Consider the following 12,005-nt stretch of genomic DNA (forward strand, 5'->3'; position numbering starts at 1 on the left):
CTTATATTTGTTCCAGACAATTCCAATTAGAATAGGGAAAGACTATTTTGATGAATTAAATAAAATAGTGCTGAAGTTTATTTGGCAAGGGAAAAAAGCAAGAATAAAACTAAAATTGTTATCACTAAGCTAGAATAAGAGGAGGATTGGGCTTGCCTAACTGGGAATTATATTATCAGGCAACAAGTTTGATGTGGGTTAAGGAGTGGATAACACTAAGGAATTCTAGATTATTGACTGTAGAAGGACATGACTTACTGTTGGGATGGCATGCTTTTTATGATACAAGGGAACTAAAACGCAGGGGTATTTTAGAAGACACTATCTACGGGAGGCTTTGCTATTAAACTGGGAGAAGATCAAAAGGCAGCATTACTTAAAAATTCCAGTCTGGCTATCAGCTATTGAAGCTTTTTAATATCCAATAATATACAAAAAGGAACAAAGAGATATGGTGAAATATTGAATGCAGAGGGTGAACTTAAATCTATGCAAGAGTTGAAACAGGAAGGAATAGGAATGAATTGGTTTTCATATGTGCAAATACAATCTAGATATGACAAGGACCATAAAACGGAAGGTTTCTATGATAAAATGACAGAATTAGACAAACTTTTGACAGGTACTGATGAAAAAGTAATTAAAAAATTATATGGACACTTACTAGAAGTTAAGTTAAAGGAAGAACAAGTTAGAGAAACTATGAAAGCTTGGTGGGGAAATTTTGGACATGGGATTAAACTAGAGAAATGGCAGAAATTGTGGTCTCAAAATTATAAAATGACAATGTCAACACCATACAAGGAAAATTTGTGTAAGATGTTTTACTGGTGGCACCTACCCCCAAAGAGAATGGCAAGAATGTCCAAGAACAAGACGGAAAAGTGTTGGAAACCGGGTTCTTTGTGCCTCCTAAGGGTGTCCTTTGTCTGTTCTGCGCAGTGTTGTGTTGGTTTACTGTATAATTTAATTTATATAATTTATTGGGTAAATGGCCAAGCAAAGAGAAGCCTGCTCTTTTGTTGAAAGCAAAAAGAAATATAATTGGAAGGTTAGATCTCGGGAGACCTCACTGACATATTAAGATTGGAGACAGGATTGTATTAATAGTCGTGTGTGTGTGTGTGTGTTTGTGTGTGTTTTGGCGATAAATCACCTTAATCAGCACTGTGGTAACTTTGAATAAGACACACCAAGATTTTGAAGAGGTAAATTAAAAAAAAGGTTTTTGCACTCTGAATACCTCCCAAACCCTCTGTGCGCCTCATATTTTTGTGAAAAACGGGGCATGCAGAGAGTTTGAGAGGCCTGCAAAGTGCTCATGGGGGCTGAAGGGGGGGGGCAAAAACAAGCAAAAAATGGTCCGTTTTTCACGAAAACGGCCCCGGGCTTTGCAAAAAACGGGGCATGCCTAGGCTTTGGGAGGCTTGTGGAGTGTTCTTGGGGGCTGGCGGGGGGAGAGGCAAAAACGAGCAAAAACCGGCACGTTTTCCACTCGTTTTTGCCCTCCTCAGCCCCCCCAGGAGCACTTTGCAGGCCTCCCAAACATGCCTGTTTTTGCAAAGGGGGAGGGATTTTGGTAGGCCAGAAAGCCTGTATTCAGTGTATAAGACGCACCCAGATTTTTACCTTCATTTGGGGGGGGTGCATCTTATACTTCGAAAAATACTGTAAAAGGATTTGCCAAACATTCACCTGAAAAGTGAGCAAGGCAAAATGAAGAGACTCCGAGACCAACTGATGGAATAAAACCTGCCTATGCAAGTAAGTCCTCAATTTAACGACCACAATTGAGCCCAGGTTTTTAAGTGAGACATTTTTAAAGTGAGTTTTGCCCCAATTTACGACCTTTCTAGCCACAGTTGTTAACTGAGTCACGGCAGCTGTTAAATTAATAACACAGTTGTTAAGTGAATCCGGTTTCCCCCTTTTGACTTTGCTCGTTCGAAGGTCACAAAAGGAGAATTACGTGACCCCGGGACACTGCAAACGTCGTAAGTATGAGTCAGTGGCCCGAGTGTCTGAATTTTGATCATGTGACCATGCGGATTCTGCATCGGTCGTAAGTGGGAGAAATGGTCATAAATCACTCTTATCCGTGTTGGGATGGTTGTAAGTCAAAAACCACACGTAGTTTCTTTTTTTAAAAAATAAAGCGCCCACTTTTATTTCCAAACGCATCATTGCAAAATAAATAAATAACAGAACGCATCGAAAAGCGGTTGAAAAAGTCCAGCGGACGCAGCTCGCTTCAAAATCAAAACCTTGATGCTTTCTTGTGTCTCCACATTCAAACGGCTCTTAATTTGGTCTTCTTTTGAAAGCGTCCTTTAATTCAATGTCCATATCATTTGTAAAAAACAACAACATATAAAGACAGTGGTCAAGTCCAATAAATAAATAAATAAATAAATAAAATAAAATAAATAGATGAAAAACGCCCTTCAGATCTCCATTCTCTCGGTCAGCCTGTCCACATAGGCAAAGTCCACCTCGATTTCATGCCTGACAAACTCCTGGGTGCACCCGTCCAGTCCTTTCTCTTCCAGGAAATTCCCGATGCTGCGGAAATACTTCTTCAGTTGCAGTTTGTGCATCCATTCCTCCTTCCTTCTTCCCGGCATGGGTTTTCCTTCTCCCAGGCATCTTTGGATCCTCTGAGTTTGCGCATGCAACATGGGGAGGAACCTGGAATCACAAAAGAAATGTCTCTATTAAGATTAAATGTCTCTATTAAGATTTCTCCGTCATCCAGGTCCTGGTTGTCCCAAAGGTGCTTTTTTCAAAAGGCAACTGGAGTTTGTTTTTCCTCGAAGACGTTTCGCTTCTCGTCCAAAAAGCTTCTTCAGTTCAGACTCAGCTGGAAGAAGCGCCACAGAACTGAAGCCAGAACCGAGGAAGTTCCTCGGACGAGAAGCGAATCCTCTTCGAGGCAAAACAAAGTCCAGTTGCCTTTTTGAAAAAAGCACAATTGAAAGGGATTTCTTTGAAAACGTTTCGCTTCTCATCCAAGGAGCTTCCTCGGTTCTGAAGCACTGACTGAAGAAGCTTTTTTTGGATGAGAAGCGAAACATTTTCGAAGAAAAAAGGAAGTCCAAAAGTGCCTTTTGGAAAAGCACCTTTTTTGGAGCTACCTCACAGGGGTGTTGTTGGGAGGGGTGGGAGAAGAATTGGAAAACTAAGTCTGGAGGAGTGAAGCAGGATGGAGTTTAAAAATAAATTATATCAGAATCCTCTCCAGTGCTTTCAGATGGCTGCAAATTTCCCCATCTATTTATTTCAATTATTACTAATAATTTTATTATTAATAATAATTCATTAATGCATAATTTATTACAAACCTCCAGTTGCCTTTGAAAAAAAAGCACATTTCGGGCAAAACAGGATTTGAGAGGAAAAAATTAATTACTTTTCCTCAACCACTTTGTCCTACCAGCCTACCACAGGTAGTCCTCGACCTACGACCACAATCGAGCCCAAAATCTATGTACCTGCTAAACGAAACATTTCTTAAGTGAGTTTTCCCCCCGTTTGATTACCTTTCTTGCCACAGTGGTTAAGTAAATCACTTGCGCTGTTCAGTTACCAGCACGGTTGTTAAGTGAATTTGCCTTCCTCTTTGGTGGCAAAAGAGGATCATGTGACCCCGGGATTCAGCAACTGCTATAAGTAAGATTCAGTTGCCAAGCACCCAAATTTTGATCCTGTGATCATGAAGGATGCTACACCGGCCGTATGAAAAACAGTCCTCTTTTTTTTTTAAACTGCCGTTGTAACTTCTGACGGTCACTAAGCGAACCGTCGTAAGTCGAGGACTCCCTGTTCAGAGATACACACACCGGAGGAGGAGGAGAAGAAAAAAATGGACTGACCTTTTTTGCAAGGTGGCCTCCCAGGCCACCCACAGGTGCTCATCCTTGAGTAAATGCAAGAATCCCTGAAGCACCTCCAGGACGGCTTTGGTGGCCGCCCGCGGCTCTCGTGTCCCGAGGATTTTGAGGGGGAAACTGACCACTGGCATCTTCCACAGGCACTCCGCCGGGAGCTTCCCCTTCACCCTTCTCAGAAGCTCCACGCTCTGCCGGTTCAGCCTTCGCTGCTGCAGTTTCAGAAGGTTGCAGTTCGATCCCCAGGTGGGAGCAGCCAGCAGCAGCACCAGGCAGAGCAGCCCCATGGGCACCGGAGTCCTTTTGGAAGGCATGGAAGGGTGCAGAGCGGTTCCAGCTGTGGGTTCTGCGATGGGTCCACCTCTGTGTTCCAGCAGCACTGAAGCGAAGGGCCTTATGTACCCGGCAGCCCATGTTCCTTTGCATCATTTCTCTCCCGAATTCCCCTGGTTTCATTTTCAGTTTTCAATTTCAACTTCCATGGAGTTTTTCCCCCTTTTGGTGGGGCTGGTGGGTCTTGGATGCTTGTAGCTGAGGTGGGGCCTCCTTCTGTCTCTTCCAACCCCCCAAATGATACTTTCCCACCCCACCCCAAAAGACCCCCACCCCAATAGCCAACACTGCGAGGATGTCCTGGAGGTTTCATTGCTTGCAAGTCAACCCTTGAGTCTCGCAATGCATCGGTAGACTCTGACTTAACAACGGTTCACTTAATGACCGCGGCGCAGAAAAAAAAGTGACTTACGACCATTTTCCACATTGCAGCATCCCCATAGTCACTTTACATTTGGATGCTTGGCCACTGACTCACCCTTATGACGATTGACGGGCTCGCACGATCCCCTTTCGCGGTTGAATGTCCTGGATCTGCTCTCTTAAGCAGGGGGAGGTGAGATGACATCGCTTCTGCATTAGTCATCTCCAGCTGGATTGCTGCAATGCGCTCTCCCTGGGGCTGCCCTTGAAGAGTATTCGGAAGCGGCCACTGGTAGAGAATGCGGCAACACAGACAGTCCTGGGCTGGCCCTGTTTTTGCTATTTTAACCAGGTCTTGTTATCTGCTGGGCCTAATTTTATTTTAACTGTTTTATGTTGTCTTTCCAAATTGTTGTTAGTTTACCAAAGTATAAAGGAAAATAAAAAACACTCAGAAACCAGAGGAAGGAAAAATGGAATGTGTAAAAGAGTAAAAAAGTGGAGGCTGTAAGTTTGTTTTATTCCACTGTGTTAAAAAGAGTTGGAATCCAGTGCTAGTTTCCCCATTATTTATCATGATCTCTAGTTTCCCCTTATTTTTTAATTTTCCTTTGTATTTTATATTTTGACAAGCTATTTTCATCGTCTTATTGAGGTCTACAGAAGATATTTCTCTCTCTCTCTCTCTGGGCACACTGAGAATATATCTGCTGAATAAAACTCCGCATTGGCGATAGGAAGGGCATCCGGCCAGTAAATACTCAGCTCCATTCAGTTGGCCATACTCCACCCCGCGAGGGATTATGGGGTCATTAAAAGCAGATGATTGAGGTCTGAAGAAGATCTTCTTGGACCAGAGCGAGTGGGGTGGATTGAAATTGTGTTGAGGCGGGCAATGTTACACCGCTGTGGGGGTGAGCTGTGAGGATTTCCACTTTGCTTCCATGTCCATTTCAAAGTGTTGGGCATCCCCTTTTAAAGCCCTACGGGGCCCGGGGCCCAGGCCAGCTGAGGAACCATCTCACCCCGAGGCAATTAATCCGTCCCACTTTGGCACAAGAGATGTTTTCCCAGACCTTAATAAAACTATTTTTTTTATTTAAAAAAGAAAAATTAGGCCGAGCAGAAAACACGAAGGCTTAGCCGTGGCTAAAATAGGAAAATCGGCAATACTTTTCATGGCACCAAACAACTCCTTTGTATCCCATAACGCTGGAAATGTTCCAGTTGGCACATAAAAGGGTCAATTCCAGTCTATAAAACATCTGCAACCAACCAAAATAATAAATCCCCCCTCCCCTCCCCAGGGAAACAGGAGCAAAACTGCCTAATCCCAAAATCTACAGTTTGACTTTATATAGATCAATTGTTTGTCTTCCGTAAAAGTTGGCCTCTTCCAGTAACTCCTGCCACATAGTATGAACAGATGTGGTAGGGGTATAGGGCAGGGGTCAGCCACATGAGGCTCTCTCATCCCTCTGCTACGGCTCCCTGTCGCTCAACATACGTGTCACAGCTGTCAGTGTGCGACACCTGGATGTCACCACACAGAAGCAGACAGCATTGTTGGTTTGCAGCAGGGGGATAATTTAAGGTCGTCTTTTTATTTCGTAAATGCGAGGACTCAAATAGACGCTGAGTATTTTATTTGAAAGTAACCTTCAACCCAGCATCTTTTATTTCAGAGTTCGAAATGTTTTTGCGGCATGCAGAAATAAAAATTTGTTTTCTCTGTAGCAGTTCATTGATTTTTTTATACATAGCATAAAGGTAAAAAAAAACCTGATACATGCAGTGTTATCTTCATTTTAGAGGTGAAAAGAGTTTTGTGGCACCCAATGTTTTCTTTTCTGCGGAAAACGGGTCCAAATGGCTCTTTGAGTGCTTAAGGTTGCAGACCCCTGGTATAAGGTTTCCTGCCCAAGCAGGGGGTTGGACTAGAAGACCTCCAAGGTCCCATCTAACCCTATTATTCTGTTAACCCTGGACTCCCTTGGTCCGTTTCCAACACTCTTTCCTTTTATTCCCCCTTAATTCGATGTTTTATTTTAAAAATAAATTGTGAACGCTGTTACCCGTTGCGTCATTGTTCATTAAATTCTTGGCAGCGTTCATTCCTGGGCATTCGTATCTGCTGAGCTCTGGATTCTTTCTTTCTTTTTTTTTCCTTTTTCCTTTTTTCCTTTTTCCTTTTTGGGGAAATTCCAACTTTGGAATTAAGAGTCAGGGCTGAGATACCGAAAACAAAAGAGACTCGAAAATGAAAGTGGGGAGGAAGGGGAAAAAAAACTCTTCCAAATATGGACAAGGAAGTAAATGACTCAATTTCTCCTTGGGGTGTTTTCATTGCAGCCACAAGTGTGAATGTGATGCAAGGAAGATCTGTGCAAACGCAGCCCTGCTTCTTAGTTCTTGTGCTCTTCCGAAGAATGCAAAAACAGAGCAGGAGAAAAAAAAGGCAGCCTGCCAAGAATTAATATGAAATACCCACGGCTGCGATTCTCTAAATCAGGAGTGTCCAAACTTGGGAACTTTAAGACTTGTGGACTTCAACTCCCAGAATTCCCCAGCCAGCCAGCTGGGAGTTGAAGTCCACAAGTCTTAAAGTTCCCAAGTTTGGACACCTCTGCTCTAAATATTGCTGAAGTCCAGCTTAGCCTCAGCCTGCTGTGCTTCCTACAGTGACCCCCCAAATGATAATTTGGCCCCGTTCTTTAGCGTAGGCAAGACAAGAAACCAGAAATAGAAACTACTCAAGGTGAGAAGCAACCTGGAATTAAGGAGATATTTCTTGAGAGTGAGGATAATTAACCAGTGGAACGACTTGCCACCAGAAGTTGTGAGTGCTCCATCACTCAAGGTTTTTAAGAAGAGACTGGACAGTCAGTTGTCTGGAATGGCGCAGTTTGGGCACTCGGTGTTTAAAAGGTTTGCCATCACTGGTATAGGGTCTCCTGCTTGAGCAGGGGGTTGGACTAGATGACCTCCAAGGTCCCTTCCCAACTCTGATATTCTGTTATTTAATGGAGGGAAGCTTCTCAGAGGAACTGTCAACCTAAAACAGGGGTCGGCAACCTTAAACACTCAAAAGAGCCATTTGGACCCGTCTCCCACAGAAGAGAAAACCCCGGGAGCCACACAAACTCCTTCCCGTGCCTATTTCCTCAGCGCCCACAAAACTAGCATACGTGTTTGAATGAAAGGTTCCGTTTTCCTCCGAAACTTTCCTTTTCTTGGATTTATCCCTGGTTGGTCTCCTGGTGGTCGAAAAGCTCAATCAATCGCCTGCTGGGTGGTTGGTACACATAGTTTGAGCCACAGGGAGCTGCAGCGGAGGGACGAAAGAGCCACATGTGGCTCCAGAGCCACAGGCTGCTCACCCCTGACCTAGAATTAAGGAGATGTTTCCTGACAGTGAGGACAATTAACCAGTGGAACTGCTTGCCACCAGAGGTTGTGGGTGCTCCATCACTGGAGGCTTCTAAGAAGAAACTGGACAGCCACTTGTCTGAAATGGCATAGGGCAGGGGTGTCCAAACTTGGCAACTTTAAGACTTGTGGACTTCAACTCTCAGAATTCTGGGAGTTGAAGTCCACAAGTCTTAAAGTTGCCAAGTTTGGACACCCCTAGTATAGGGTCTCCTGCTTGAGCGGAGGAGGGTTGGACTAGAAGACCTCTGAGGTCCCTTCCAACTCTGTTATTCTTTTATACTTCCTATTTCTCTGCTGCAAGAGCTTCTAGAGCTGCAGGAGGCTCCAGCTTAAAGAAAATGCTCTCGGTTTGCTCAGATTCCAGGGTGATGGGAGTGAACCTCAAGATGTGTATCTTCGTCTTCTTTGTTTGTTTTTAAATCAAGATAGATTTTAACAACATAAATATGGTGATTTTTAAGTGCTGATTACTTGATTCAAAGCAAATAATTCTTAAGTTTTCTTTGACGCTTGCATTTAAGTCCATCAGAACTTTGAACTGTCACTAAGGAACCGGACGTAAGTCAAGGGCTACCTGTAGTCTAGGCCCGTGATGGCCAACCTATGGTACGTGTACCCGAAGTGGCAAAGTGGAGCCATGTTCCCTGGCCCGCGTGGCGGTGCCCATTCCTCTTCTGGGTTTCTGGCGTGCATGCACACGCAACGGTCAGCTGGCCTTTGTGCGTGCGGCAGTGGCAGAAACAGGAGGAGCTGGTCTTCCATGAGCATGCACGCCGGCCAGCTGATGGGTGCGTGCGCATGTGCAGCAGTAACCTGAAGACTTGAAGAACCCGAAGAAACCAAAAATCCATTTTCCAGCACATGCATGCCCCCCTCTTTTGGGTCGTGGCCTGGACGGCGCCCTCCCTGGTCTAGGGTGTAATTTGATTTTAGAAATAGAGGTAACCACCATCCTCCTTGGCAACCATTCAAGGTTACAACAGCCTTCCAACAAAGTGACTAGCAACCATTGCAGCATTCCCATGGCCACGTGATCAGAATTTGGACACTTGACAACAAGACAGTTGTGCTGGGTTCATGTGATCAGCATTGGTAACCTTCACACTGGCTTCCAACAAGCAGAGTCAACAAAGGAAGCCAGTTTGGCTTAACAGCCACGTGGGACACTCAACCACTGATTTGCTTAACTGTGTCAAAAAAGTCAAAAAATTAAGACAACTCACTTAAGAACCTTGGTGGTGCAGTGCTTGGGATGCAGCACAGCAGGATAACTCTGCCCACAGCCTGGAGTTCGATCCTGGTGCAGCTCAAGGTTGACTCAGCCTCCGAGGTTGGTAAAATGAGGACCCAAATTTTCGGGGGCAATTATGCTATAAACCGTTTAGAGAGGGCTGGAAAGCACTGTGAAGCGGTATATAAGTCTCAGGGCTATTGCATAGAGCCTTGTTCCCCAAACCCCGGGCCGCGGACCGGTGCCAGTCCGTGGATCAATCGGCACCGGGCCACGCGGCCGAGCACGTGCCTAGAGTACGCCACGCACTAATTTCTAACTGCCGCGCAGCGCCAGCGTCGCATATTTGGTGTGGACACGCACACGCTGTCTCCAGCCAGCTCCAGCTAAACGCAGTTCATTGCCGCCTGATTTGTGTGACTTCAGGATTCTCCTTAATCAGTGTAGGTCAAAAATAAAAAAGGGAAAGGGGCACTTCAAAACAAGCGCCCCTTTCCCTTTTTTCTTTTCGACCCACAATGATTAGGGAGGATCCTGAAGTCGGGCGGGGCTGAGAAGCGAGGAGGGAGAAAAAGAGACGGAGGCCAAGGAGCTTCCCCCCCCCGCCCCCTCCCAGCAAAAATCTAACCAGGGAGTCGGGCGGGCAGTAGCAAATTAGCCGATCACGCCGCGTGATCGGTTAATTTGCTACTGCCCACGCGGCGTGATCGGCTAATTTGCTACTGCCCGCCCGGCTCCCCGGTTAGATTTTTGCTGGGAGGGGGCGGGGGGGAAGCTCCTTGGCCTCCGTCTCTTTTTCTCCCTCCTCGCTTCTTGGGGCTGTTTTAAGACTGGTGGACTTCAATTCTCAGAATTCTGGGAGTTGAAGTCCACCAGTCTTAAGAGCCAATTTTGCCCAGGGATCTGCAAAATTGGCTCTTAAGACTGGTGGACTTCAACTCCCAGAATTCTGAGAATTGAAGTCCACCAAGGGCATCAATCACTCTCAGAATTCTGGGAGTTGAAGTCCACAAGTCTTCAAGCTGTTAGGTTTGAAGACCCTGGGTTTTTTTTTTCCTAAAGGGTTAGGGGTGCAAAGGGTCTTGCAACTTGACAGCTTTAAGACTTGCACACTTCAATGCCAGAGTTCCTGAGCAAACATTTTGGTTGCTAAGCAGGAGCGTTGTTAAGTGATACTGACATTATATAACACTGGAACCATCTCGTTGCAAAGAAACAAGCTCAGGGTTCTCATTGATTTGGCATTCTAGTGAGTTAAATAAAATAAATCACTTTATATTCATTTTTTGGTGTAGCTGTATTTTATTTTGAAGGCATGTTTAAATACAATTAAATTAAAATTATTAAATCAAAACAAGCGGGCCACGGAAAAATTATCAAACATTTACCGGTCCGCGGCGATAAAAAGGTTGGGGAGCACTGGCATAGAGGATTGGATGGATGGACGAGGATTGGATGGATGGACGAGGATTGGATGGATAGATTAGATGATAGATGATAGATAGATAGATAGATAGATAGATAGATAGATAGATAGATAGATAGATAGATAGATAGATAGAGAGATGATAGATAGATAGATAGATAGATAGATAGATAGATAGATAGATAGATAGATAGATAGATAGATAGATAGATAGATGATAGATAGATGGTTGACTCATCCTTCCAAGGTGGGTAAAATGAGGACCCAGACTGTTGGGGTCAAGATGCCAACTCTGTAGACCGCTCAGAGAGAGCTGCAAAACACTTTGAAGCGGCATATAAGTCTTAAGTGCTGTGGCTTTTGCCTTGCTTTGCAACAGAAACTTTGGACTCCCTTGTAGTCCTAAATTGGGGACTACCTGTCAATTATTCCGTTGCTTTTCTTTTTTGTAGGATTACTATGGAATCACATTCCCTGCTCCTGCGAACCTGACCAGCAGAGATGGAGCCCTCGCTAGCAACCCTTACTCAGGTGAGGCTGTGGACGTCCTATGTCCATACAAGGCTGTAGGTTGCTTGATTGTTGCATTGTGATGGCTGCCACAGTGGGGAGTCCGTTGCTTCCTACGCCTTCTCTGCGGACCCCCGAGAAGGGCAGAAATTCAGGCTCACCTGGATGTCATCCCCAGGACTCCTGCTCACCTGGTTGAACACGAGGTTGTCCATCATCTCGACTATCTTAAGTCCTCTTGTGATCGTCGTCTTCTTTTTTTTTTTTAATATCATTTTTATTCAGCATTTTTTAAACATTAAAATCACAATTACACTTTTACAGCGTTCCGTTATCGGTATTCTTTTTTTTCTAATTTCGGGTTTTCCATCCTACGACCTATTGCTTTACACATATACCTCCTTGTTTCATGATTACTCATTTTTACAATATATACAATATTTACATCTCTGTGACTTTCTGAATATATACAATCTCCTTTTGTTATATTTTCTATGTATTCAGTATGCATTGATTTTACATCTCTTTTCAAGCCAATTGTAGCACCTGTTCCGTGTCCTATAGAACTCTTATTTCCCCTTTATCTCTTAGTTCCATCATTAATTTGTCAATTTCCGCGCATTCTAGCACCTTTTTTTATAATCTCTGCATTTGAGGGAATGACTTTTTATTTCCAATTTTGGGCAAATGAGATTCGGGCTGCGATAATTATATGGAGCATAATATATTGAATATCTTTACTGATGTGGTCATCTTCTACACCCACTTTCTGTTGAACCTCCCGGAGTGCAGACAAAAGGTGTATATCCTTGATAACTTTTAA

The 12,005-nt window shown here is 44.3% G+C and overlaps 1 protein-coding gene across 2 annotated transcripts in view; it reads left to right on the plus strand.

The window, feature by feature from the left end:
* UBAP2 (ubiquitin associated protein 2) overlaps positions 1-12,005 on the plus strand; it is a 48,979-nt gene that overhangs the window by 25,442 nt on the left and 11,532 nt on the right. For both annotated transcript variants that reach the window (XM_081945054.1, XM_081945055.1), the window contains exon 8: positions 11,125-11,203. In XM_081945054.1, the coding sequence (XP_081801180.1) occupies positions 11,125-11,203 (79 nt within the window). The remainder of the gene's footprint in view (positions 1-11,124; positions 11,204-12,005) is intronic.

The sequence above is a fragment of the Natrix helvetica genome (genome assembly GCF_964273705.1).
Source record: "Natrix helvetica genome assembly, chromosome: 2".
Classification (NCBI taxonomy): Eukaryota; Metazoa; Chordata; class Lepidosauria; order Squamata; family Natricidae; genus Natrix; species Natrix helvetica.